At 50.9% G+C, this 27,332-nt stretch overlaps 12 protein-coding genes across 12 annotated transcripts; 6 read left to right on the top strand and 6 right to left on the bottom strand.

The window, feature by feature from the left end:
* Window positions 1-618: 618 nt before the first annotated feature.
* Window positions 619-999, top strand: SCP_1103850 (hypothetical protein; the record flags this gene model as incomplete). Its single annotated transcript, XM_027762820.1, has 1 exon — window positions 619-999. The coding sequence occupies one exon, from the start codon at window positions 619-621 to the stop codon at window positions 997-999; it is 381 nt and encodes a 126-aa protein (XP_027618621.1).
* Window positions 1,000-1,783: 784 nt separating this feature from the next.
* Window positions 1,784-2,464, bottom strand: SCP_1103840 (hypothetical protein; the record flags this gene model as incomplete). The annotated part of the gene is made up of 1 exon (XM_027762819.1): window positions 1,784-2,464. One exon carries the CDS (start codon window positions 2,462-2,464, stop codon window positions 1,784-1,786), a length of 681 nt encoding a protein of 226 aa, XP_027618620.1.
* A 419-nt stretch (window positions 2,465-2,883) lies between these two features.
* On the bottom strand, window positions 2,884-6,519 carry SCP_1103830 (Transposon Tf2-6 polyprotein; the record flags this gene model as incomplete). The annotated part of the gene is made up of 1 exon (XM_027762818.1): window positions 2,884-6,519. One exon carries the CDS (start codon window positions 6,517-6,519, stop codon window positions 2,884-2,886), a length of 3,636 nt encoding a protein of 1,211 aa, XP_027618619.1.
* A 245-nt stretch (window positions 6,520-6,764) lies between these two features.
* Window positions 6,765-7,730, bottom strand: SCP_1103820 (hypothetical protein; the record flags this gene model as incomplete). Its single annotated transcript, XM_027762817.1, has 1 exon — window positions 6,765-7,730. One exon carries the CDS (start codon window positions 7,728-7,730, stop codon window positions 6,765-6,767), a length of 966 nt encoding a protein of 321 aa, XP_027618618.1.
* A 3,276-nt stretch (window positions 7,731-11,006) lies between these two features.
* On the top strand, window positions 11,007-12,656 carry SCP_1103810 (Putative transposon Ty5-1 protein; the record flags this gene model as incomplete). Its single annotated transcript, XM_027762816.1, has 1 exon — window positions 11,007-12,656. One exon carries the CDS (start codon window positions 11,007-11,009, stop codon window positions 12,654-12,656), a length of 1,650 nt encoding a protein of 549 aa, XP_027618617.1.
* Window positions 12,657-13,106: 450 nt separating this feature from the next.
* SCP_1103800 (hypothetical protein) lies at window positions 13,107-14,075 on the top strand (the record flags this gene model as incomplete). Its single annotated transcript, XM_027762815.1, has 3 exons — window positions 13,107-13,441; window positions 13,493-14,012; window positions 14,073-14,075. 3 exons carry the CDS (start codon window positions 13,107-13,109, stop codon window positions 14,073-14,075), a joined length of 858 nt encoding a protein of 285 aa, XP_027618616.1.
* Window positions 14,076-15,215: 1,140 nt separating this feature from the next.
* On the bottom strand, window positions 15,216-15,605 carry SCP_1103790 (hypothetical protein; the record flags this gene model as incomplete). Its single annotated transcript, XM_027762814.1, has 3 exons — window positions 15,216-15,299; window positions 15,392-15,470; window positions 15,544-15,605. 3 exons carry the CDS (start codon window positions 15,603-15,605, stop codon window positions 15,216-15,218), a joined length of 225 nt encoding a protein of 74 aa, XP_027618615.1.
* A 296-nt stretch (window positions 15,606-15,901) lies between these two features.
* Window positions 15,902-16,357, top strand: SCP_1103780 (hypothetical protein; the record flags this gene model as incomplete). The annotated part of the gene is made up of 1 exon (XM_027762813.1): window positions 15,902-16,357. One exon carries the CDS (start codon window positions 15,902-15,904, stop codon window positions 16,355-16,357), a length of 456 nt encoding a protein of 151 aa, XP_027618614.1.
* Window positions 16,358-16,707: 350 nt separating this feature from the next.
* Window positions 16,708-21,259, top strand: SCP_1103770 (hypothetical protein; the record flags this gene model as incomplete). Its single annotated transcript, XM_027762812.1, has 10 exons — window positions 16,708-17,080; window positions 17,171-17,257; window positions 17,323-17,483; window positions 17,544-17,547; window positions 17,608-18,128; window positions 19,576-19,619; window positions 19,691-20,429; window positions 20,495-20,738; window positions 20,806-21,023; window positions 21,089-21,259. The coding sequence occupies 10 exons, from the start codon at window positions 16,708-16,710 to the stop codon at window positions 21,257-21,259; spliced, it is 2,562 nt and encodes an 853-aa protein (XP_027618613.1).
* Window positions 21,260-22,537: 1,278 nt separating this feature from the next.
* SCP_1103760 (hypothetical protein) lies at window positions 22,538-24,206 on the top strand (the record flags this gene model as incomplete). The annotated part of the gene is made up of 5 exons (XM_027762811.1): window positions 22,538-22,550; window positions 22,613-22,876; window positions 22,940-23,117; window positions 23,174-23,400; window positions 23,476-24,206. 5 exons carry the CDS (start codon window positions 22,538-22,540, stop codon window positions 24,204-24,206), a joined length of 1,413 nt encoding a protein of 470 aa, XP_027618612.1.
* Window positions 24,207-24,722: 516 nt separating this feature from the next.
* SCP_1103750 (hypothetical protein) lies at window positions 24,723-24,995 on the bottom strand (the record flags this gene model as incomplete). The annotated part of the gene is made up of 1 exon (XM_027762810.1): window positions 24,723-24,995. The coding sequence occupies one exon, from the start codon at window positions 24,993-24,995 to the stop codon at window positions 24,723-24,725; it is 273 nt and encodes a 90-aa protein (XP_027618611.1).
* A 535-nt stretch (window positions 24,996-25,530) lies between these two features.
* Window positions 25,531-25,806, bottom strand: SCP_1103740 (hypothetical protein; the record flags this gene model as incomplete). Its single annotated transcript, XM_027762809.1, has 1 exon — window positions 25,531-25,806. The coding sequence occupies one exon, from the start codon at window positions 25,804-25,806 to the stop codon at window positions 25,531-25,533; it is 276 nt and encodes a 91-aa protein (XP_027618610.1).
* Window positions 25,807-27,332: the final 1,526 nt, after the last annotated feature.

Raw genomic sequence — 27,332 nt, 5'->3', positions numbered from 1 at the left:
TTCCTATTTGGGAACTAAGGCGCGATTTCTAACAGGTTATGAGCCTCGGCTCTAGCCAATAAATACTTGGATAACAACAGCCCCTATTGTGGCTACAAAAAATTGTTACCCCCTTACTAGTACGAGAACAAATAATGTCGACCAGCGCTGATAATACGAGCAATAGCAATGCTTACCAGATCCCACTCCTGAAGGAAGACAATTGGCTCCCATGGAAGTGCCGCGTCGAGGCTATCCTTAATGATAAGGGTCTCCAGGAGTATGTGACCGGAAAGACACCGAAGCAGCAGCCGAGTAATGACCCGGCCAATAGGGCAGTGAGAGAGGCAGAGATTAGCGCCTGGGGAGAGAAGGACCTCAAGGCCCAGAACGTACATCAGGAAAACCCAACTTTTACTTAGAGGTGTCCTTATATAACTTAAATGCACTTATGGACCTTAAATAAGGCAAAAAAGGACAAAAAGTCCATAAGTCATATTTCCTTAGAGCCTTAAATATCGACTTTTGTGAACTTATGAGCCTTAAATAAGGCAAAAAAGGACAAAAAGTCGGAATAAGTGCCATAAGTAAAAGTTGGGTTTTCCTGATGTAATTGTGCTATCGCTGGGAGATTCCCAGATGGTGCACATCGCTGGAGCCGAGACGGCACGGGCCATGTGGGAGCAGCTTCGCACAGTCAAGGAACAGCATGGACAGCATGGGATTCTTGCGCTGTGCCAGCGTTTTTACCGGATGCAAGCCAAGGAAGAAGATAATATCTCCAGTCACATTACACAGCTACGACAGATCCAGGAACAACTCCACCTAATGGGGAAGGTTGTTTCTGACGAGGATTTCTGGCTCATCCTGGCCACTTCATTACCGGAGAGCTGGGATTCTTTCCTCAGCTCTTACTTTGGCGCTGTGGGCAGCAATGTTGGCGCCGAAGGTGCTGACAACGTGCACCCTCAGCTTACATCACAAGAATTGATTGCCATCATTCTTGATGAAAATAGGTGAAGGCACGAGCGTGGCGAGTGCGGTCAATCCTCGGACCAAGCCATGGTTGCCAAAGGAAAGAAGCGCCCCTTTGGGGAATACAAAAAATGTTCGATGTTACGCGGCAGCGAAACACGAGCGTCTAGTCGAGTCTTCACGAGACAAGGTCTTAGTCTAAGACACAAGTCCGTTCAAGTGACACTTCTGGCGATGTCCTTGCACTGAAGGTCGATCAGAGTTTGTTCTTATGACTCGTAGTAGCTGTCTGCTACTGACGGTCGATCTCAGTCAAAGGCAAGTGAAAAGCTGGTTTAATGGTAACCAGGTCGAGATGGGGATCCAGCTCGACAAGGTCGTCTACTTATACAAAAGGTATCCGCAGTACTACGCAGTAATGCGAGATCGTTCATTGGCTAGATAAGGTGAAACGATATCTGGGCAAGGTAACAGTGAGGAAGTAATATGTATGAGAAAGCTGAGTAAGGTCGTGAGAGATAATCAGTACTAATGGGGATAACGAGTCGTGTATCAGAACGAGGTAAAGATGAGGCATACATGCACGTCTTGCATGTGTGATAAGAAGAAGGTCCGGAGTTGGATCCGGTGTAACCCTAGACTAGGAGTTCTGGACATCTGGATAAAGAATCGGAGGTTGCACTCCGATGAGTCACGTGTTGGATCACGTGGTCTGGTAACGTAAAGGGAACAAAGAAAAGAGAAAGAAAAGACGCGCCACAAAAGTGAGGAGCATTGTAACATCAGCTCCCGTCTAACATTTCTTGTCCCACAAGAAATATTGTGATCTTCATCGTCGTCGGGGGCAGTCGCGGACATAATGATCTCCTCCACATCTGTAGCATGTCCGCCGGCTGGTTCGTGATCCTTGTTCAGGGATACGTCCATCCCTGTAGGGATGACTGCGACGCGAAGAAGTGGATGCTGTCGAGAAAGATGGTTGGGATAACGGAGATCGTCCACTGGATATGTGCGAACGAGGAGGGTGAGGTCGAACGGGAATTGGTTCTGGCGACGAGCGAGGAGTGGATGCGGGTATTCCATTAGTGGTGTATCCGAGGATGTGTCCGATGTCTTCGTCCCCATGCTCCCTCCAAATCTCCTGTGCTGTACGAGTGACCGTACTGCGCATTAATGACCAGACTTGGTCGACTCTGGTTCGGGCTCTACTCGTCCTTTCCTCTGCTGCGATGAGCTCTTGTCTGGCCGTCTGCATCCACTCGACCATTTCTAATGCTCGTTGCATGGAAACCACTGCTTGTCGATCTTGCGGGCGGTTTCGTAAGGCGACGAGGATATCTGTGAAGTCGACAGGAACACGGATAGCCGAGACCAGACGTGTGGCAAATTCTTGTTCGTCCGATGCATGACTGAGTTCGATAGAAGGTGAGGGCGATGAGGTGCGGATAAAGGGTGTCTGTGCTCGAGAGGGTACTCCATCGACAAGCGTAGGCGATGCGGGTATGCTCATAATTGTGGAGGCGACTTCAGCGAGTATATTGTGAACAAGGTCGTCTATAGCAGAAGTGGGCATTGATGATATATCGTCTTCTCCTCTTTTTATACCTTTCGGTCGTTAAGGGGATCGCGGTTATCTGTGATGTGAAATAGAATGTCGTGGATCCGGGTAATAATCAAATAGATGAAAATCCATTGGACAATAAAGAGTATTCCCACAGAGATAAGAGCTGCCTGATCAGTTCCAGGCATCGTTCTGATCACCCCAGCCGTTAGCGTGCGGGCTGTCTCGCGTGAAGAGTGTGTGTTCGACGAGTCGTCTGATAAGGATTCGGTGGATGATCCAAAGAAAAGCGAGGGTTGTGCAGTGGAGGACAATTAGGAAGATGATGAGGAAAACCGTCGTGGTAGTCATTCCGGGTTTCTTCTCCTCTACTGGATTCTCCTGGTCCTTTTATATGCATCGAGGATTCGCTTGGCATTCTGTAAATTGTGGGCAGGTTCCCACGAGTTTTCTGCTGAAGAATATCCCTTCCACTTGACTAAGTACCTCAGATGACCTCGGTACGTCTTGTGATTTAGGATGGCTTCGACTTCGTACTCTTCTTCGTTATCAACGACATCAGGTGGTGGGTTCACGTAATTCGGACCATGTATGTCGTTTTCGCGATAAGGAGATAGAAGGGCGGCGTGAAATACGGAATGAACTCGCCAGGTCTTCGGGAGTTTGAGACGATAGTTGGCTGGTCCGATGACTTCGACAATTTCGAATGGCCCCTCACGCTTTGGTGCTATCTTGCGCGAGGCGTAATTGACCTTCAGGTTCCTCGAGTCTAGCCAGACCTTCTGTCCTAGTGTAAACTTCGGCGATCCTTGTCTGACTCGGTCCGCCATCTGTTGTCGGGCTAACTCGTGCATGGCTAGTGCTTCTAGCCTTATCTTCTGCAACATGTCAAGCCTGGATTCAACCGATGGAATGTTCGTGGTCGGAAATACGGAAGGGAGTCCACGTGGTTCGTATCCCATCATGATGCGGAATGGGCTCATCTTCCGTGCCGAGTGTTCCCTTGTGTTATGACAAAACTCGAGGTCTGGCAGGCGGTCGGCCCATGTTTCAGGGTTGTTTCCGCAATAGAGTTGAAGATAGATTTCCAGCTCCTGGTTGACTCGCTCTGTTTCTCCGTCTGTCTGAGGGTGATAAGCTGTGCTTATTGATGATCTGATCTGGAGTAGTCGATTTAACTCTTGGAAGACCTTGGATGCATATTGAGGTCCTCTGTCCGAGATAATTCGGTCGGGTAATCCAAATCGCGAGTATACTTTGTCATGAAAAATCTTGGCCGTTCCTTCAGCTGTGATCGTTTTGAGGCAGGGCGTAAGAATCACCCCCTTCGTAAGGTCATGGTCTACTATGACCATAATTGAATCAAAACCGTTGGAGACGGGGAGGTCGGTAATAAAATCGGTGGTGCAACAGGAAAATGGTAATGCGTGTGGGTCGGCAGGAATTGGTTCCAAAGGAATACGAGTTGGATGAGTATTCGGTTTCATTTGTTGACAGGCGGCACAGCCTTCAACATAATTGTAGACAAATGTATACATGCCGGGCCACCAGAATTCACGACGTAACAGTTCAAGAGTATTGAACTTTCCAGGGTGACCCATGGCCGGGGAGTCGTGATGTAGTCGAACGAGGTCACGACGAAGAGTTTCGGATGGTGGAACATAAATCTTTCCCTTGTAGAGGATGACACCATCGCGAACTTCCCAGTCGGAAAGCGATGATTTCATGGGGAATGGCCCTTTGTGCGCAATCGCTTCGAGGGCTTCGTGAACAATGAGGTCTTTTGCTGCGTGATTCCTGATTTCGTCGAATAGTGTCAGGGAAATGGATCGCACGAATAGTGCATTGGGTAAAAGAATGCGATCTTCGTTGTCACTTTCACTGTCATCGAGTCCATTACGACGAGAGAGCACATCAGATTGGATCATCTGAGTTCCAGGGACATGGATGAGGTGAAGATCAAATTGTGATAATTTGAGACTCCATCGTGCTTGTCGGCGGTTTAACTTCTGAGCTGTACGGAAGTACGTGAGGTTCTTGTGATCACTGCGAACTTCGACGGGATGGGGAGAGCCTTCAAGATAATGGTGCCATTCAGTGAGGGCTCGAATGATTCCGAGGAGTTCGCGGTCGTAGATTTCGTAGTTCCGTTCAGCTGGATTGAGTGTCTGTGAAATGTAGGCACAAGGATGGAGGTCTCCATTGATATCGGCTTGGCGTAAAACTGCACCCGTAGCAAACTTGGAAGCGTCGGATTCAACAATAAAGGGTTTTGCCTTGTCAGGCAGTAACAGTACTGGGGCGGTACTGAATCGTTGCTTCAATGTGTCGAAAGCTGTCGGACATTCTGTTGTCCATTCAAAAGGTGGAGATCCAGTGGCAGTGCGCGTAAGATTCGTCAATGGTTTGGCAATATCCGAGAAGTTGGCAATAAACTTCCGATAGAAGTTTCCAAACCCTAGGAAAGAGCGAACACCTTTTACCGTGCTTGGTTCAGGCCATTCTGCAATTCCTTTAAGTTTGATAGGGTCCATGCCAATGTAGTTTTCTCGAATGATCATGCCTAGGAATTCGACTTCTTTAACGTCAAAGAAACACTTTTCCGGTTTAAGGAATAAGTCGTTGTCTTTGAGTCGTTGGAGTACGCGTCGGGTTCGAACGTGATGTTCTTCCAAATCGTTTGAGAAGATGAGGATATCATCCATGTAAATGACTATCCATCCCTCATCGATCATGTCCTTAAAGAGTGCGTTCATCATCATTTGGAAAGTCGCCGGGGAGTTGCAGAGTCCAAAGAACATGACCATAGGTTCGAAAAGTCCACGATTTGTCTTAAATGCGCCCTTCCATTGGTCACCATCTTTGATTCTGACATTGTTATATCCGGAGCGTAAATCCATTTTCGTAAAGATCGATGCGCCTTTGAATTGATCCATAAGGTCAGAGATGAGCGGAAGAGGATAGGCGTTCTTCACCGTCCCTTCATTCAGGTATCGGTAATCCTGACAGGGACATAGTGCTCCGTCTTTCTTTCCTACGAAGAAAAATGGTGAAGCTATGGGAGATTTCGACGGTCGGATGTATCCTTTTCGCAGATTTTCTTCCAGGAAGTCATCCATCGCTCCTTGTTCCTTGAGCAATAACGGATAGACTTTACAGTCGCGTGGAATAAAATCGGGTTTCAAGTCAATGGCGTGGTCCCAAGGCCTGGTTTCTGAAAAGCGTTCAGCTGCTTTCTTTTCAAAGATGGACTTCAAATTGTGGAGGTAGTTGGGGACCAACTCCTCGACGGTTTTGGGTTTGTCTACAGCTGATGCTTCCTTGTGTGCCTGTTGTGCCAATTCTTGTGATTTACCAGATGGTTTGTAAAAGACCGTATTCTGTGCATTACAGAATAATGGGGATCGGGTACTGTGTGTCATTCTTCCAATGGTGGGGCCTCTTCGTATGGTGAAGACTGCGGTTTCAGTCTCTTCATTCGTTAAAGGTGACTCCTTTCTGATGGGTTCAAATATCCCAATAACTGGCTCTCCTGCGATATAGGATATAACTAGATCGTCGTCATCGAGCTGATCCATAGGGGGTTCTGATGGTGGGTCATCTGGTTCGGTATCATTCCGCACTGCGGGTAACTCGCCACGCTCAGTGTTATCGGTCATGATTTCTCTGATAGATTCCGAATGCCCAAATGAGGTAGGGGAAGTTTCGGTGGTGATTAACTCTGGGAGTCCATCTTCCTTGAAAATCGAAACTTCTTCATCTGGTGCATCTTCGACGGTGGGTTTCGGTGGCCATTTGGCGTCTTTACCAAACCAAAAGTCACCAGTTTCCCAGTTGATCATCGGATTGAGGCGTTTCAGCCACGGCATGCCAAGAATTATGTTTTCTTTGCCAATGCCAGTCAAGAGGAAGCGGGTAAGCATCTTCCTTCCTCCGATTTTCATCATCTTCCAGGTACAATGAGTAATGGTACCCATTTGATTTGGTGTGCCATCTGCATTCATGACTGTAATCGGTTTCGGTAATTCCCATCTGATGAAATCGTTTTCTTCCGCATAACGAATGTTCATAAACGTTTCGGCTGCACCGGAATCGATCAAGGCTTCTGTTGTAACGTCTTCCTTCTCTCCCAACGAAATATTCACAGTGATTGAATTTCCGCTAGTGTTACAAATAACGAGGGGAGATACGGTAAGATGCGACGGTCCATGCATTACTAGTGGCCATCGTCTCAAAAACCCAATTGGGTTCATTCTTCATCAGTCATGTCGTTGAAGACGTTTCGCACATAGGCGATCTGTTCCTCTCTGGTTTCTTCCTTCGACGTCTCCTTCTTCTGTGCGAGGTCTTCTCGCATCTTCTTGATCCATGTGATCGTGTCTGTGTCTAACCCGGGCTGTATCGTTCTAGCACGGGTGAAACTTCCAGACTGGGGGTGGAATTGTCTGTTGTTGGCTATATGGCCCTTCTTTCCGCATAGGAAACATAATCCTTCTTTCATTCTCTTTTGTCGCTCGTCCAGGGATAAGCGCGAGATATTGACACGATCAACATCCATCGCGTTTGGATCCTTTGCAGAAGCCGAGTAGTAGGGACGATGGACAGATCGGCCCTTTCCTCGCGTAGTCGTAGTGGCTCCTCGCTTGAAGATCTGAGCAGATCTCCATTGGTTATCAAACCGCGAGGCATATTCGTACCACTTGTCAAGTGTCCTGGGCATGCTTTCCATCCCATATATCCTTTGTCGGAGTGGGTCGTTAAGCCCCCACTTGAAATACTCGATATTTCCGGCATCTTCTAGTTTCGCCTTGGATTGAAGCGATCGGAATTCAGCAATGTAGTCGTCTGCAGTACGAGTTCCTTGCTTGATGTTACGCAGCAAGGTACGAGCGGTTTCTTCAATATTTTCATCGCCAAATGCTTTGTTCACACTCGCAATGAACTCTCTCCAACTTCCATAAGAAAGGAAGTCGTCATTGGTGAGTTCTGTTTCTATGAAGCTCTGTGCCCATGATCCTGCTGTTCCTCCTTGCATGTGCGATAGCACGAATGCGATCTTCTGATTGTCCTCCTGGTAGACATGGCTATTTCCGGCCATGTAGTTCTTGCATTGGTTTATAAATTCCCTAAGCTTCGAACGGTCTGAACCGTTGAAGATCTCGGGTTTTCTAAAACCAAGTTCCTTCTGGCTAACATGGTGATGTCCTTCATCCATGGTAACTGTAGCCATCGGTGGTATGTAATCGGGTATGATTGGTGCAAGAGTCGGTTGGGGTACAGGATTCTGGGCAGGGGGGTTCCAAGGGGCGTCTGGTCTTTCTCCTGGATAGGAGGTCGTTATACTGCTGTCTGCGATGTGCTGGAGCACTATTCCACCAAGATTATGGGGAAGTGTCCTTTCAAATTCCTCTGGGGAGTAGTCGAAGTTGTGATTGTCTGGCCTGATGAATACAGGCCTTCCTCCTATGAAATGTGCATTTCGTTCTGTGCTCCACTCCGCTTGGGATGGGAGGTGCTCGCGGTACTGCTCTGGAAGAGCGGTCGGGTTGATGTAGTTAAAATCCAGCGTGGATAAATTCTTCTGTGTGGCCTATGTCTACACGTAGACTGCACACCGTCCTTAACTAAGTGGGTTCGTTCGTCGTCGGCTAACAAGCCCGTAGAGTGTCTTCTGTCTTCAAACTGATACACCTATTTGCTGATTGCTCGAGTGATTACCTCAGCCTCCTCGGCCTATTGGTCTCTCGGATAGACCCCTCTCCGAAGATGAGTGATCAGTCTATCCCTTCAGCTACCTCGATTACAGAGTAATCTCAAACGGCGCTTTAGCAATCGAATCGGGTGTATCGTTCAGTCTTCAAGGTTCGGTCCGGTCGGTAGTTCGTTGTTAGACTCTAGGAAGTCACAGAGAGTAATAAGATCTCGACCTAATGTTACGCGGCAGCGAAACACGAGCGTCTAGTCGAGTCTTCACGAGACAAGGTCTTAGTCTAAGACACAAGTCCATTCAAGTGACACTTCTGGCGATGTCCTCGCACTGAAGGTCGATCAGAGTTTGTTCTTATGACTCGTAGTAGCTGTCTGCTACTGACGGTCGATCTCAGTCAAAGGCAAGTGAAAAGCTGGTTTAATGGTAACCAGGTCGAGATGGGGATCCAGCTCGACAAGGTCGTCTACTTATACAAAAGGTATCCGCAGTACTACGCAGTAATGCGAGATCGTTCATTGGCTAGATAAGGTGAAACGATATCTGGGCAAGGTAACAGTGAGGAAGTAATATGTATGAGAAAGCTGAGTAAGGTCGTGAGAGATAATCAGTACTAATGGGGATAACGAGTCGTGTATCAGAACGAGGTAAAGATGAGGCATACATGCACGTCTTGCATGTGTGATAAGAAGAAGGTCCGGAGTTGGATCCGGTGTAACCCTAGACTAGGAGTTCTGGACATCTGGATAAAGAATCGGAGGTTGCACTCCGATGAGTCACGTGTTGGATCACGTGGTCTGGTAACGTAAAGGGAACAAAGAAAAGAAAAAGAAAAGACGCGCCACAAAAGTGAGGAGCGTTGTAACATTCGATCTGCGGAAAGCCGGGACATCTTGGTAATGAGTGTCAGCACCACGACAAGGTCAAATGTATGAATTGTGGAAAATTCGGGCATAAGGCCACGGATTGTTGGGCCAAAGGCGGCGGCAAAGTCGGACAGGGCCCGCCGATGAAGCGGCAAAAGACGGAATGTGCTTACGAAGCACGCGAAGTCAAACTGAAAGAGGATGAGGCAAAAATAGTCTATGATAATGATAGTGACACTGTATCTCTCAGATCTGATGGTAAAATCGCTTCTTTCTATGAGTGATTTGCTGACTCTGAGACAACTTCGCACATTACAAATCGTCGTGAAGTCTTCACGACCTATCAGGCGCTCGAAGATCATGCGATCACGGGCATCGGACTGCAACCAATGCAGGCATTGGGCCGCGGTACGGTCAATGTCGAAAGTGAAGTAGGAGACCGGAAAGTGAAATTCTGTCTCCACGGTGTACTGTATGCGCTGACAGCACCCAATAGCCTCCTCTCCATTACACATTTAGATGATGCGGGAGGAAGAGTACTTATGGGAAATAGTCGCACAATACTAATAGATAAAAATAAACACACCCTTGCTATAGGCAAGAAAAATGGACGACTATATTCATTGAAATTGCGTCCAATAGTTCCGCAACCTGCGCGAACCTATACTGCTAAGGAATACGGCCCGCATACCTGGGAAGAGTGGCACAAGATTTATGGCCATATCGGGAAACCAGTGCTTATGCGATTATATCGCGAAGGGCTTGTAGATGGTCTAAAAATCTTGCCAAGCCCAGATGAAATTAATTGCAAGGTGTGCATCCAAGCAAAGGCAACGCGGAAGCCATTTCCCAAAGAGACGGATGAATGCAGCAAGGTACCCGAAGAATTAACACACACGGATGTGTGGGGACCTGCGCAGACAGCCGCTCTACAAGGCTGGAAATATTTTATTACATTTATTGATGATTACAGTTGTCGAAGTACAGTACTATTTATGAGGCATAAAGATGAAGTAACTGAAAAGGTAAAGAATTATATTACTATATCGAGCGCAAGTTTAGAAATAAACCCTTGCGACTCAGGCTTGACAACGGTCGAGAATATATGAACACCGAATTAATTAACTGGTGTCAAATGAAAGGGATCGAGATGGGTCCGACTGCGCCGTATTCACCATCCCAGAACGGAGTCTCTGAGAGATTGAATCGCACACTGCTTGGACTAGCGCGCGCAATGATCTATGCGAGAGATCTACCTCGTTATCTTTGGGCTGAAGCGATTGCTCACGCAGTCTACATTAAAAATAGATCGCCTACCCAGGCGTTAAATGGGGCAACTCCCGAAGAAAAATGGAATGGGATGAAACCAAATATCTCGTACCTACAAGAATTCGGTTCCCCCATATGGGTCCTCACGGAGGACGCAACACTATCAAAGCTAGCGCCCCGTGCCAACAAGTATATTTTTGTTGAATACATGGATGGACACAAAGCCATCAAATATTATGATGCGCACACGCGCCAGATTAAAATCTCGCGTAATTTCCAATTTTCTTCGAATTCCCCGGACCATTTGCCCGGCAACACGCCTCACGTGCCACAAGAGCAAATAGGATCCGACGTACCTATCCTCACAGCACAGCGTGAGGGGGAGCAAAATATATTTCCGGGCACTTTATCTAGCAATGCGTCAGACGTGCCACATGCGGAAAGGAGACCCAAAGTCCCAAACCTCACAACGACCGCAGACGTGCAGCGCGAGGGGGAGTTAGGAACTTTCGCGCCACAGTCACCTGCCAAAAATCCGCGAAAGTGCAGACAAGATGATGATCCTGATCAACGTGAGGAAAGCAGGATGGACGCACCAAGCCAGCCCAGATGAACCAGAAGAAAGACAGTTCAGCATGATTACCGTCTAATGCACGACCCAGAGGCAGACGAAGATCTGGATAATGATCCAGATAAATCAAATGCCGAATTAGTCTATATTGCGATGAGTGCCCACAGAAATGCGGACGCGGATGAGCCAAAGATGCTCAGTGATGCCAAGAGATCACTCGAGTGGCCCAAATGGGAACAGGCAGTCCAGACGGAACTCAATCAACTACAGGGTATGGAGACTTGGGAGTTAGTGGAACCTCCCGAAAAACCCGTAGGAAATAAATGGGTTCTAGTCAAGAAAACAAACAAAGAGGGTGAAATAATTAAATACAAAGCCCGCCTGGTTGCGAAGGGATATTCTCAAATCCCAGGCATGGACTATACCGAGACGTTTGCGCCCGTAGTCCGCCTTGAAACCATTCGAGCTATCCTTAGGCTAGCCGCAATCTTAGATTGGGAGATCGGACAGATGGACGTGAAAGGCGCCTATCTTAACGGAACTCTCAAAGAAGAAGTGTACATGCGGCAACCTGAAGGATACAGCGATGGAACATATCGCGTATGTAAATTAAAGAAAACCCTCTACGGGCTAAAGCAGTCTGGCCGAGAATGGAATATCGTGCTGAACCGCAAGTTACTAGACGCGGGATTCAAGCACCTATTCTCGGATCCATGTGCGTACATTCAGATCAAAGGTGATAAGATAGAAATTGTCACCGTTTGGGTAGACGACCTATTAATATTCACCAATGATTGCGCACTAATGGACCAATTGAAGAGCGAACTCCAAAATATGTTTAAAGTTACCGACCTTGGCGAACCCCGGAAAATTGTGGGGATAGAAATTGAGAGAGACCATTCAAAGCGGACAATCAAAATCTCTCAGACAAAATATATTGAGTCTATCCTACACAAGAATGGGCTTACGAATGCCAACATGATCGGGATGCCTCTTGATCCAAATACAGTGCTTGAAAAAGAAGAACCCGAAACTGATGATGAATGTGACCGAGACAACGGATATGCATCGCTCGTTGGATCACTGATGTACGCAGCAATTGCCACGAGACCAGACATTGCTCACACCGTGCAACGGCTTAGCTCATTTACTGCCAATCCCGGAATGGCTCATTGGACTGCTGCCAAACGCGTCCTCCGCTATCTATCTGGAACACGAGAACTTGGAATAATCTACGGGCCAATTGCAGATGTCAAGCCCGAAGATCAAGCCAAATTCATGGGCTACTCAGATGCAGACTATGCGAACAATATCCGAGATCGCAAATCAATCTCGGGATATTTATTTAAATTAGGAAATGGCACGATCACGTGGAGCTCAAAGAAGCAAACCACGGTCACGTCATCCACCACGGAAGCTGAATACAGGGCATCTGCCAAAGCGGCAAAAGAAGCTGTGTGGCTCCGAACACTATTCAAAGAAATAGGTTTCGAGCAACAAGATCCTACAATTTTATTCGAGGATAATACGGCGGCAATCTCAATTGCACGTGATCCCCAATTCCACGCGAAATCAAAAAATTTTGATGTAAAGCATCATTATGTGTGCGAGAAATTGAGGGATAAATATATTGATATCCATTACTGTCCCACGGAGGACATGATAGCGGATATCCTAACAAAGTCACTCCCTAAGCCGAGGCATGAGAAGCTGAGTGTTGGAAAGTAGCGCCCAAATTTCTGGAGCTCCAGAAATTGGGGAGCGCCCAAGGGCAGACAAGCCGAGGGCATGATTACAAAGAAAGACAAAGGAAATTTGCTTATATAAAGTGGAGCGTCTAGAACTGTATATATACAGAAATCTATTTTAGGACGCGCAATCACGCGCCCCGACGCATCTTGACCCGCCATCACTACCTTCCTATTTGGGAACTAAGGCGCGATTTCTAACAAACCAGATACCCATAATGTGACCTCATGAAACGGGTCTCAGCGGTGATCATCCCTGAGAGTACTTATGTAAGTGCTTAAGCGACACATTCAACGCTGCTTGGAATTCTCAGCCACTGGCATTCGTCAAACGCTCACGTGAGTGGCATCGCTTTGGCCTAAGTGGCGCTCAGATAAATTCGGCACGCTGTAGGTTTCTCCATTGAATACACCTTGAACTGCATCTACCATGTCCTCCAGAAGCGTCTCCCCGATGTCCTTGATAAGAACCTCTTGGGACATCTATACGGACGAAGTCCTCAAGTTGGGTTATGGCTATCCTCTGTGGCATCCACCGTCGGACGTCCACATTGGCGATGTGGGCTTTATGTCCAAGGGTGGGTTTTATCGACTCTTCAACGCATTCGAGGACAAGGACCACCCTTTGAACAAACCCTATACTCTTAAGGACTTCATCCCGTTCTCCTACGACGCATCGAAATTAAGGAGGCAAGAACGAGCCATCCCCGAAGACCACCTGTGCAGCCCCAGTATAAAAATAAGTCGTGCAGCAGATCTTCCAGGGTGCGTACCACATTGGATAGTGTTAACCTTCGTTTCTGACGTGTAATGCAGGACGTATCGCGTGGAATGCGCGAGAAACGAGAAGGGTGCTTTCCTCTTCTTCAAGGACGCTGTTTGCGAGGAGATCCTTCCACACGAAGAACTGACGGAGTATATTCAGGCAAACTGGAAAAGCTGGCTCGAGATTTCAGGGATGGGCATGGAATTGGACGCCAAGGATCTCGTCTTTGTTCGTGGCCACATCAAGACTTCCGATTGGGCGCTTAGCGCGAACGACAGTGCGGAGCGTTGTTCTACGGCTGTTGTCCAGGAGCAGTCCAGTAAAGATGCAAGCACCCTTTTTGTCATTGTCATGAACAACAGTTTCATGGAACTCCGCTATGGTCCGCTTCGCAAAGCCAGTACGGACGAAACAGACAGTGGCCGCGTCGAGCACAACCAGTGCCTATTTTTGCTCTGTGTATTGTTGGATGGAGTTGCTGAGCCGGAGCGTGGATCGTCCAGCCCTTCGAGTCCACAGGAGCAGAACGGGTACGATGCGGATGGCGACGTTGATTTGAAATGGATACCCGTACGTATCTTCTTCCTACCCCGTGATCGAAGAGATATCTCACTGCATTACCGTCACCAGTAGACCTATGGATTTACCCCCAATATGGGATAAGTTTGTTCTGCAGGTACGGATGCGATATAGATGTCATGTCTTACTTCTCGGCGTACGGTACGCGCACGCATATAAACATCTAATTTTCTCGATACAGTCCCGTATGGCCAGACGAGCCACTGAGAGCGAAGTGCTGCAAATTGCGGTGCGTTGACCAAGGACGGCAACCACGCTGAAGCGCAAGAAGAACGACGAGAGCCGTGAGCCACCACTATCGGACACTTTCATCTCGCGCGCGACGCCACACATGTGGCTTATTGACGAAAGGCTCCGTGTTACGAGTGACAGTATTAACCCTGCGATGAAGTTATATTCAAAGAGGACATTCGTGCGACGTTGTGAGGGGGTGGTGGATAACGGCATATAACTCACGACCTGTCGCTTGTCTGCCGTTCTCGACCTTACGGCTGTCATGCGAACTTTGATGATCATTCTGTGAAATAGTCTCCGACGGAGATTATATTCGTTCCACCTCTGCTAAATTAACAGGAGTGCTGCTACCCACGAGATGCCGTCCGGATGTGGGAACGTTTTGAGACGAAAAGACGAGAGGAGACCCACGCTGTTGTAAATACCTCTTGTTCGCTGGCTGGGCCCGTTCGAACAGCAGGCGTAACAATCTAAAGGAAGATATGAGCATTGAGACATCGACGGCACCGCACCTTCTTATTGGGAAACTTTGAGGGATGCGAAAGAGGTCTTGCTGTTTATGCGAAGACGTTATGAGCGAAGAGCTGTACACCGTCGATGGGACGTTGTCTCGGTATACACGCGCACCATTAGATCGACCGCAGTTGAGTCTGGACGAATGCGCTTCCGTGTCAAGACGTCTGTATATCATGCGGTCCGTGTGGAAGGACAAGCGCGTCGCTGAGGACGGCAAGAGAGATCCGGCTGCTAAATTGATGAGTGGAATAAATACGGTCGGTGATGCGGCGCTGGCTTGTTCATGCTCCGTCATCCGGGTGGAACCTTACTATGCGTTATAGCGGGGAGCGCTGCGGTGGGGACCTCGCTCCATATCACACATCGACCAGTGGAGAGTGGCGTGAGGAAGAGAGAGTGAAAGCAGTGCTTAATGGCCTGGGTGTGAAAGGCGACGCGCTGAAACTAGAGAACCAGCTGACGCTTGTTGTTGAACTGAAATAGGGAGTTTGATGGCGAAATCTGTTCCCAGACGAGCGCGACAATAACCTATAATTGGAATTCAGTAGTGTCAGAGATGCATCAGTACTCTGGAATGTAGGTGAAATAACAGGTGCTATAGACGAAGGACACCAACTCACCTTGGCATTGAAAGGCGGCGCTGGCGAAGGCACGCTCGAGCAGAACGCGGAGCGGTTATGCCCCACCCTGGAAAGCATCCTGTATATCGAGAAGACGAGGTAAAGTGAAGGATCACAATGGAGATCGATGAGGGCATTCAAGGAAGACGCACTGGATACGTAGCGAGCGCGCGTCGGAGAAACAGCGTGGGTTCGACGGCACGTAAATAAGCATGCTGCCTGAGTTCGGCTTCCATTTCACGAAGGACACGGGTGAATGCGAGCGGTGTAAGGAATGCGATACCTCGTTTGATAGAGAAACAGCGTTCTGTGAAGACGCCCCTTGAGATTGAGACGCGTTGCGTTTTAGTTGGGACGCGTGATGGCTCGGACGGATCTGCGCTGCATAAGAGTACACTTGCCAGAAAGGCGCACCTGTGGACGAGTGCTATGGTTATCGAGGTTGATGCACGAGGATGCGGTCTGGTGTGCGGTTCATGGCGTACTGGAGCGCTTCGCGGGGAAACTACGATGCCGCGGAATTTATACGTGACGGGTGGTAGTGATGAAGAAATGGACGAGATGATCAGTTGGCAATGCAAGGCAAACGACAGGTTGAGGAGACAAGCGATGGACCAGCGTACCGCGTACGCATCGGGTCGCTACTTAGCAGAACGCGAGGAAACGGCGGCCGCGGCGGACCGGGAGTCGGGCGCGGCCGAAGACGGAGCGAGGGGTAGAAAGGCACGGATCGAAGAAGGGCTAGAAGGAATGCGGGGTAGTCGGGAGATCGGATTACCAGATCGTGCGGCGGCCCACGCCAAGCCAAGGCGGATGCTGGCGCGGAAGGACGACGCCGGAAGGGGAAAGAACGAGGAGCTGCCAGAACGAGCGAGAAACCGCGAGAAACCGCGCGTCAGACTCCAGTCAGCAGCGACGGAGAGAGCGAGGCCGGGGCGGGGCGGCGGGGAGAAAGGGCGGGGATGATCTAGATCCGCTGCCCAGAGCCGCGCAATGAAATTGCCATGTGGCCTCCGGGCGCCTCCTGCTCCTCCGCGTATATTTCCTCGCCAGGCCCGTCTGCCAGCTCAGCACTTCGACTACTTCCCTTCAGCACCATTCCCCGACACCAGCGTGCGCACGGACCACGCTCTGCACCCCCAAATTACCGACTGGTGATCGCATTTCTCCGCTAAACTTTGCACCACACGCTGTCCTCCATCCGAGCCTTCTTCCGGCGCGCTTCTTCGTCTCCTTCGCATCTCCTGCCCGCGTGACCAGCTCCGCTTAATAGCAGTCCCTGCCCATCAACCACTGCGTCCTTGTCTGCGCCCACCATGTCCTCCCGTCCCCACTCCTCGGACGGGCGTGCGCCGCGCCTCAACGCTGTCCCAAGCATCCAAGATTCCCTTCCAGAGTTCCACTTCACCAGCCCCTCAGAGCCCGTCCTGCTGTCCATCCCCCACCCAGACTCGTTCACCCCCCTTTGCCCCTCCGCACGCACTTCCTACACCCGCGTCGACGTTTCGGCCACCGATGACGCTCTCGGCGTCGACGACGACCTGGTACATGACCACGAGCAGGCTGCGCCCCACCCCCAGGTCGCCGTCACCTTTCTCCTCGTGTCCGGCCGCAGACGCACCATGTCCTTCGATCCGGAGACAACTGTCGGCCGCGTGAAAGAACTCGCATGGAATGCATGGCCAAATGGTGAGCGTCCGCCGTCGCACCACAGCCATTTCACATCTGTTCATCATCCTTCGCGAGTTCGCTGGCACCCCATACTGACCCCATTCCCAGAGTGGCAGGACGAGCGTCCACCCGCGCCGTCCTTCCTTCGCATTCTCTACCTCGGAAAAATTCTCCAGGATGACGACACCCTCACTCGTATGTCTTCCCCTCCGCCTCGGCCATCTCCCTCCTGACGAACACCATATTTGCCCTTCGCACAGAACTGTCCTTCCCCACCTGGCCCCCATCCTCCGACGCTGCGTACCTCTCGACGTCACCCACCTCGCAGCCTCCCCCTGCGACGATCGTCCACCTCTCCATCCGCGCGTATGCGCCCCATGGCGCCGATGACGCACCCAAGAAGAAGCGCAGACATACCGTCGTCCGTACTGGCTCCGGGTCCGAGGACGAGGCAAGCTGCTGCTCGTGCGTTATTTGCTAGCGAGGTGAGTGCTCCGTCGACGGTGTTGTATGTGTGGAGTGGACTCATGGGGGGCGTGTCGTAGGGCCCGTGCGGAGCGTGCTGTCCAGGTGCTTCGTCCTCTCAAAATGTCACATATCCAGGAGTGTATATGCTTCACCTATTGGACGCTCTTTGCCTTCCGCGCGTATTGCCCGGTCGGTGCCACGCCCCTTCTTGTTTTCCCCTTCTTGTGGACCAGCTACCCCGGCGCCCACATCGCGCCACGGTCCCCTTCACGACGCATACCACTACCCTATCTATCATACACGCCGTAATACCACCCCCCTATCTTGTTCTCCTCCTATTTGTGCTGCCGTGCACGCCGCCCCTTACCCCTCTTCCGCGTACCCGCGCCCGCCCCCCTTTCTGTCCGGTACCCGCCCCGCTGCCCCCTATTTTCCCACGCGGAGCTGCACCTCCCCCTCCGGTCTGGCGCGGAGCCCCCGCACGCGCATGCACGATTATTCGGATCTGTTCTCGCTCTCGCAGTTTGGATACGCACTGTACTATACACATACACAGATACACAGCTTTGAGGTTTCTCCACCGTGTGCGAGTGCGCATGTGAGTGAGGGGCGGCGGCGCTCGGAGGTGAGTCGGTGTTGCGCCTGGTGCGCGAGGGTTGAGGCCTGAGGATCTCGGGGCACTTTGACGGGGATTACTTGGGGTCTCCTTATAGGGGTAGGGTGGTTAGGCCCAGTCAAAGTCCTGTATTGCGAGGTCGAGCAAGAACACACCGGTACGAAGAAGTTCGCCTTATGTAATGGACTATCGAACGAGAACGGAGGCCGTCGAACATTGTGATGCTTAGACTGCGCTTTCGGCCATTTGCTGGACAGAAATTCCTGGACCATGTCGATTCATTGAGACAAAATTTTTGGCAATGTCAGCTGCTTGATGCAATTCTTTGTACCGGTGTGTCTAAAAGTGTACACTCACTAAATTTGTCACCGGGACTCCAACGACATCTCATGCGGTGGAGCAAATTGTTGTTTCTGCATTGCCCTTCAAGAGTACTTCACCGGAGAAAGCCGAGACAACCTAGGGAGGGAGGGTAGTCTACTTTCTTACGCGGGGGGCTTATCGGTAGGTCCCCAATTTAGTTCGGAGCTTGTAATGTGACGGTGAGATGCCCCCAATAATTTTAGTCGGAGCTCGAAGATACCTTCAAGTCTTAGAACGTTCGTGCATAAGACTTCCTTGCTACAGAGAGTATACCACCGGGTACCGCCCCCGCCTGGTACCCATGCTGGTGACCCCCCCTAAAAGGAAAGGAAGGGTCACCAGCCCGATACACGCTGGTCGTCAGGACTCGGCCGGTGGGCGCCCCTAAAAGCGGCAAGCACTCTCGGGAGAGATCGGCCCTGCGGCCAGGCAGGGGAAAGAAGCAGCGGGCGCCTGAGACATGCCCACGCCACGCGCGCGCTCTCCCCCGACCCAACTGAGTTTCGTTGTCATGCGCCCTCGCGCCCTCCGCCCGCTGCGGTGCACAACACGCTGCAGCAGCGCCAGCCCAACGCGCCATCGCTTGCCCTCTCCACGCTCGAAAGACTGCCGCACCCTGTCCGCCGCGCTGTTTGCCATTGCGAGCACCCGTGCAAATGCTCTCTCACTGAACACCGCCGCCCGTGCAGCTGCGACCCTCCGCTGCGCTTCCTGCTACCATACTCGCTCTCGTGTAATCTCTTCTATTCTATGACGGTGTCACCGCCACCTGCACTGGCCCTGTTTTACCATAGCGCTCGGGATCTAATCTCGGTTTGAGGATTTGTTTTCACTCTCTAGTTTTTTTAAATTTTTCCCCCCTCTGGTCTGACTCTGCCTCCGTGCCCATCGCCCGTCTTTGCCCCTGCCTCGTGTCGCGACCCCCGGACTGCACAAGGGACAACCCGAGTGAACCTCCCACCTCACCCCCTCTGCTCCCTGTCGCAATCTCCTCCCATCTCCGAAGAGAGGCACGTGACGCGGTGCCGCCTTGTCCGCATTCACTGCCATTCACCGCGCCCAGCAGAGCTCGAAGCAGAGCTCGGGCAGTCGGTGTTTCCAGGTTTCCAGGTGAGTGGTCTCGCTGCACGAGCGCGAGCTCCCCGCCCCAGCATACAAACTGACCTGACCGTCCCGCACAGCACAGAACATCCTCCCAGCCCCCCACCGAGGACGCGGACGGGTCCGCGCGCAATCGGTATGGGGCGCAAAAATGCCCCGCAGCCCATGCGGATCGTCTCGTGCGCACCCGCTACCACCGCTGCCACCATCCCTCAGAAGCGAATGTTCGACAGTGCCGAGGGCGGCAGGAGCGCAGACCAGCCGAGCGCCTCGACAGTGATCAATGTTGGCAACATTAACGGCGAGCGTCGCGACTTGTGCTCGGTGCCGCTCTCCACCACCAGCAGGCTTGTACAGTCGACGTTCGTGCACTACACCGCGCCCGAACCGGCCCCCGCTTCCTCGCTGCTCAATGACCCAAAGCTGCTCGTGATGAGCCGCCATGTGTCGGCTGAGCCTTCAGGAAGCTCCCAGCGTGAGTGCTCCACCCTCACCCCACCTCAAGTCCCTTGCACAAATATGCTCCCTCCCGCCGTCTCGATATCGGTGCCGCTGAATGGGCCGCTCGACGTGCACCACGCGCTCAGCCTGCTCGAGGCGGAGTCGCACGCGGCGCGCGTGAAGAGGGTCCGGGTCGACCAGGATGACAAGCAGACAGGCCGCAGCTATAGTCGGCACGTGGAAAACTACGCCGCATGGTGGGCCGAGTTCGACATGGCACATTGCGAACAGCAACCCAACCTGCCACCCATGCCCACATTTCCCGTTACCGCGCTCAAGGCCTCCTTCTTCCTGGACCATGAGCTCACTCGCGAGAAGGTGCGTGAGACCGAATATCGAGCTCTCGATGCATCTCGCTGACCTCGCTTCTTTTTTTTGTGCAGCGCAGACGTGGAGGCACCGAGGTGATTGCTGGCTCCACCGTCGGCAAGTCTCACATCGCGCAGGTGATCAGTGCGCTCGAGAACTGGCGCTGCAACAATGCGTACCTATACAAGAACGATCCGGATGCCCAGATGACACTCCGATCGGACCTTCGCATTCGCAACATAGAAACATTGTCAAAGCACAACGAACCAAAGAGGATCGAGAAGGCACAAGCCCTGAAGGCTGTGGGGAGTTCGGCGGGTGAGTGCGGTCCCGCCTTCACCTCCTCATCATTTTGCACACTGAAACATCATCCCTCTCACCACAGACACCTACACGCAGGAGGAGCTTGTGCGATGCTCCCGCTGGTGTCTCACGGACTTTTTGGGCGTCCAATATGTGTTCGTCGGCATCCGCGACCGTGCAATGTTGCTGCTGTCAGCCACCACCGCATTTTGTGGCAACAGCTCACGCATCCTGCAATGGTCGGATCTCTTCATGTCCTCGATCCCGATGGAGGATGTCCAGCCCAGTTACAGAGTGCCAGTATGTGGTGTGCTGACCTGAAGAGCGCTCAATGACGACAACAACTGACATGGTATGTCCCTCAGGTCCTCGCAGCCCTCGCTGACAATGCAAAGCACAACCAGGAAGGCCGGCTGGATGAGCACGGAACAATACGACACCGCAACGTGCGGGTGTGTCCGGTTGGCGCACTCGCCATGCTGTTCTTCATCGTCTTCCATGTGCTCGCTCCCGCTCAGGGTTTGCTCCCGACTTGAAGGACATCACCTACCATCTTTGTCAGTTATGAAAGATAATCTTTTCCATCAATAAGTAGCAAATTTTCATGAGAATTGCTACTTTTAAGTAGACTTATTTGTAGGTGCATAGATTAACTCAGGATAATCTTTCAGATAATCTTAGGATAATCTTAATATAATCTTCCGAATAATCTTTGGATAATCTTTGGATAATCTTTGGATAATCTGAAGATTAGCAATAAAATACAATTTTAACTTTGACACCAGCCAGGATTGAACTCTGGACCTCAGGTTGATTTTATAGAATATAATTCCAAGTGACACTTTAGACCACTTGACCATTAGGCCATACATCACAACTATCTTCTCTTAAATTAGACATCTTTTTTTTGGAAAAGACTTAGCCAAATTCTGTTTATTAGAAGAGAGTAAGTAAAAGACAAGACTTATAAACAAACATTACTCTGAGTCTTATAGTCTTTTCTAATGCTTGCAGCCTTCATATAATGTAGTATAATATGTAATTAATAGAATATAAGTTTCTACAGTTACTTCAGTAAAACAGAACTTTGCTATACAATTGGAAGATAGCTATAGAAATCTTGTATATATATGTGCTCAGTCTATAATATAATAGACTCTAGAGTATAAGCCTAAAATGAACAAATAAAATACTGTCTCTCAATAACTTGTTATGTATTATAGATGGCTACATTAGGATACTCTATAGTACTGCATGATAGTTTACAAAAACTGTAAGCTGTAGGACAAGACTATGATAAGATGCAGAGTACTATTTGTCTATAAGTGTTGTCTATCTATGATAAAAGTCAAGTGTCTTTTACTTACTCTCTTCTAATAGACAGAATTTGGCTAAGTCTTTTCCAAAAAAAAGATGTCTAATTTAAGAGAAGATAGTTGTGATGTATGGCCTAATGGTCAAGTGGTCTAAAGTGTCACTTAGAATTATATTCTATAAAATCAACCTGAGGTCCAGAGTTCAATCCTGGCTGGTGTCAAAGTTAAAATTGTATTTTATTGCTAATCTTCAAATTATCCAAAGATTATTCGGAAGATTATATTAAGATTATCCTAAGATTATCTGAAAGATTATCCTGAGTTAATCTATGCACCTACAAATAAGTCTACTTAAAGGTAGCAATTCTCATGAAAATTTGCTACTTATTGATGAAAAAGGTTATCTTTCATAACTGACATCAATGCACCTACGGGGAATTTGGCCGGCGAGATTGGTATGAGTGTCATGTCTTCTTCACCAAAGAGCCGTCTGCACCGATGAACTATGACAGTGAGCTCTCCTTCCTGCCTCGGCTTGGAGTTCGCGGTGAACTGACCGTTGTGCCACCACAGATCACCGAGACCGCGTGAAGCTCATGCACATGAAGAACAACATCGCGATCGCGAAGGTCACCCATGCTGGTCGCAGCTATGCAGCACAAAGTGCTCAGGCATACGGCGTGACCGAAAGTGGCACAAAGGCCATGGGGGGCTGGAAAGAAAACGGCGCGTTTCGCCAATGCTACGAGCGCACCTTCCCCGTGGATGCGTTGCTCGGGGCCGCGAACTTCAATGGCCGGAAACCAGAGATGTACTCACTCCCACGTGACATGCTAGGTAGGCACACATCGATTCCTGCCCTGCAATTCTGATGTCACTAATGTGCACAACATTGTGAAGAGCCCCCTCAGGAGGTCCTGTCGCAGCTCTTCCCATGGGTCGAATGGGAGCAGGCAGCGCTCGAGGAGCGTGCGCGAGCTGACACACGAGCACAGGATCTGTCCCTGCACCAGTTTCTCAGGGTCCTCATCTGGTTTCGGCGTGTTCTCCTGCAAGATGCGGCCATTCTGTGCTCAATGTATCCCCATGCGCCGCTGTTCACTCGTTTGCCACCGCCGCCTTGCCAATGCTCAGGGAGGTGGAAGAGCATGCCCGGCATGCTTACCGCAACCTGCCGGAGCACCTGGTCGGCAGTCTTCGCGGTGCAACAACCACCGTGCTGCTGGAGCAACAGCGACAATACGATGAGAACAGCCGCAGCCTCGCAGACATGTCAGACTGCATGTTGAAGATGGAGGGCCTCCTCGAGTCCTTTGTCAACTCAAAATCGCGATCGTCGTGTCGTGGCAGGCAAAAACAAGGTGTGCAGCATCCCCTCTCTGCTCTTCCCTCTCTCTTGCGAGACTGCTGTCTGACTCTGACACGTGGACCATCAGAACTCCAGGCCACAAGCATGACAGCCGTTGTGCAGCCAATTAATTTCCCACTGGTCCCACCAATGGCGCCGGCGCCAGTTCCGAACATCACCATCAACTTGGCCGGCCTGCCTCTGGACGTCAGAACTGGCCCAGTCGAGGAGGCATCCCAGTTGCCAAGCGATGGCATCGCATTTCGGGTCGACGCACAGCCGAGCCACAGTGCAGCGGCATCCAGTTCGGCGCATGTGCTCACCGCCTCATTGCAGCCTTTGGGTGGGGCCCTCCATGCACCGAACGAGAGCGCGGACCCACAGGTGGTGAAGCGGGTCGCGTTGGTGCAGCTCTACGGACAAGAGGTCTTCGGCCGGCATGAGCCCTGGATCTGGATGCACGGCGAGCTCGTGCCCCACTACCGCTATCAACCCGTGGTCACCATCTCGGACGTGTGGACAGAATGGATTGTGGGACTGAATGGGCACATCTCGGTGCACGAATTGACGGAGAAGTGGGAGAATCGCTGGTGCCACAACAACACGGGCCTGAAGACGGAAGGAGGACGCCAGAAGAAGATCGTCGACCTGATCAACGGTCTCATGAAGAAGCCCCGGTGGTCCGTCAACCTCGCGCTGCTGTTCCTCAAAGAGAAATACAAGCCGAGGTACAAGGTGCGCAGCTTCGCAGACTACCTCATGAAGGACGGCAGGGCCGGAAGGGACGAGGTGGTGTCTGCCGCCATGTCGTACCTGTGACATCTGAATCGAACGGCCATGAGCGGTATCTTGCCAGTAAAAGTCGGATCGTGTCTCGCGTAGTAACTGTAGTAACTGTATATATAGTACCTGCCCCAACCCGAAATGAGTCTTAATTGTTTGCTGTCAGAGCTCTTCAGTGGCAGGCTGTGTCTGCGGTAAGCCCTCATTTTGCTGCTCACTCATGTTTCTGGCAGATCCCATGTGTAGTAAAATGAGCTATATTGGTTTTTAAATAGATACAAAGCAAAGTGGTGGGCCATGCAGGCAATGAGAGAGACCAGAGGCATGCCACGAGCACAGCCTGCAGGCAACCTGACCACGAGTGCGTGCAGTCCCCTCCAACCCTGCATGCCACACCATGAGATGTCCCCGCGCGCCCGCATCATGCTGTCACCGCGCACGCTGGTCCCAAAGCCAGGTGCGCGTGAAACCAGGTGGTGAAGGTGGCACGCGAGAAGGCAGCGGGTGCGCGAGACTCGAGGTGGCCTGCATTACTTTCAGCTCAATCCCCCCTCACGAGAGATTGGTATTGCCCGGAGTCGCAGACGGCGGCTGTTCAGTGGCACGTCGAGTGCGAGGCCAATGGGGGCAGACGTCAGATGAACGCGAGCGAGGTACGCAGCCAAGATCGCCGTTGGCTGGGAGTTGCTGCAGATGCCATTCGAGCTCGAGATCAACCGGTGTGAGGGAGAGTGGACGGGCGGGTGGACGTGGTGGGCTCATGAGAGGGGGAGGTGGCAGGTGAGGTGCTGTGTACATCAGCGCTGAGCACACGAGAGAGCGCATGGCGTGACGCACCCGTGAGCAGCAATTTCGGCTCGATCCTGTCAAAGGTGTCAAAGGTGAAACGTCGGGATGAGGATCCTCACATGCATCCAGTGCGACTCGCGTTTGCATGCACCCTTGGCCCCTTGTCTCGAGGCACACTCCTCCACTTACTTGTGCTGCACTCGGACGCATGTCCGAAGTTGTCTGTGTGCAGATCTCGTCGAGATCGACAATGACTGCTGGCCAAATGAGTGGGGCTGAGAGGAAGGGGGGGGGGACAAGCTCGATGGGCCACAGGCAGAGCGGGAGGGGTGCATGTGAGACCGCGAGACACGCAAGAGAGATGTTTTCGGCGTGAGGATGCAGTAAATTTTCCGCGCGAGGACGCAGCAAAGTGCGACGTGCCCGCGACAGTAGACAGCACGACGTCCGAGGGTTGCCTGTGTGCAGATCTCGTCAAGATCGGCGATGACCGCCAGTGCGTGAAGGCAAGGAGGTCGCACGAACGAATGGGCCGAGAGAGGAGGAGGAAAGCTCGACGCGCAAGAGACGTTCAGCGCGAGGGCGGCAGATCAGCATGACCATCGCGCCCATGACACGGCAGAGTGAGAGCGGGGAGGATGGCGCATGCGGCAGTGGGGGAGGACGGCGCGTGCGGGAGTGGGGGGGGAGGGCGCGCACTCATCCATCTCGAGAACGGGAAACTGTTGCCCGACGGGGCAACTGCTGCCATACGGGGCGCCCCACCGGTACACGGGGTGCCGAGGTCACCACCGGCGCGTAACGGGGGTACCGGCCTGCGCGTGGGACGGTACTGGGCGTGCATCATCGCGCCAAGCGCGGTGGCCACCACAACCCAGGGACAGTCTTATACCGGTCCTTCGGCCACCATGGGTCCTTGGGCCACCCCACATTTTCTGGCTTCCTGGCCACCTTTTCACCTTGAACTTTTTTTAATCATATCTGAATATACTAGAGCTATGCTGTCCAATGTTGTAGAGATTGTATGGCCTCTGGATCTGTTTGGAGACACCGATTTTGAGTGTAATTTGTAAAAAAGTGCTTGTACGTTGTTCAGTTCACAGCAGAAGTCCGAAAATTTTAATTTCAGACATGGTTATGCACACTGGAATGCTTTGGCAATGTTTCTGAAGCCATTCACTGCCATTCAGGATGAGAAGGAGACTTTGACCTGGGGAGTGAGCATTCAGAGCTCTTATCGGCGAGATGTCACATCACATATATCCTGATATGGAAATTAGCGCCCATAATCTCATCTGTATCAGGAAATTCATCAACGTGATGTGACGTGGCTGGAGGAGTGAGGAAAGCACTGATAACGATTTTTTATACTGATCCACCGCAATTTGATATTTCACTCCGGCGATTGGGTTGTAAATACATGTGATCTTATATTAGGAGTATGTATTGAGGTCTGTGTGCTTGCCAATCTACGAGAAAGTGTATGCATGTACCATACAATGGCGAGAAAGATTTGGGTGGCCGAAGGACCGGTATAAGACTGTAGGCGTTCTCCACCATGGCTGGCTCCCCTTCAGTTTTCCTTTCTGATGAAGATAAATGGGAAGCTTCTCGCACGGCCTCCATGGATCGTGTTATGTTTGCCATCCAAGAATCTGGATGGACCCTTGGCGAGTTCCTCAAAATTCTATTCACTGTGCCGCGAACTCAAACAGAGAAGGGGAATCCGGAGGATAATTATGTTGCAATGTCTGGGATAGAGGTGTAGCACATCGTTCTATAGCTCATTAATCGCTCGAATACCATCTGTTAATTTAGATCCTTAGGCCTGCAACATGACGCAACACATTGACTCGCACATTTGTTCGTGTTTGGATGCACACGTGATGTTCACAGCATCTAGCAGAGTTGAATATCTGATCTACCGATAAGGGCCTCCTTAGTGATAGCAGACGTCAGACACGGATATCCTGAGGCATGAAGGTTGAAGCAGAGTGTCTACTCTGCCTGGGGAGACTAAGGGAGGGGTACTTTCGAGGACCTTACTTGGGTTCATGCACATGCATATATTTATGGCCGTAGATAGTCCCAGATGTCCAAAATGATACTTCCATGGCTCCACTAACTTAGATGTCATATTTTATAAAGGCCATGATATCCTCTGGCCTCATATGAGCTGCAACCACAAAACCAGTGCCTGACAGGCTTACCTTGTCACAATTCCACCATTGAGCTCATCTCAAAGACCAAATCTCCAGTGCACTATGTTTATTGAAAATATGTATGTGCCTGTGAGAGAGGCAGTGACATTTTTTGCAAAAGACACTATGGTGCATCATTATTGAGCACTTAACATACCAAAAACGGATAAGA

This window comes from Sparassis crispa (assembly GCF_003851025.1).
Source record: "Sparassis crispa DNA, contig_000011F, whole genome shotgun sequence".
NCBI classification, from domain to species: Eukaryota; Fungi; Basidiomycota; class Agaricomycetes; order Polyporales; family Sparassidaceae; genus Sparassis; species Sparassis crispa.
Note: the sequence above shows the minus strand (reverse complement) of the source record. Positions and strands in the feature narration are given on the sequence as shown.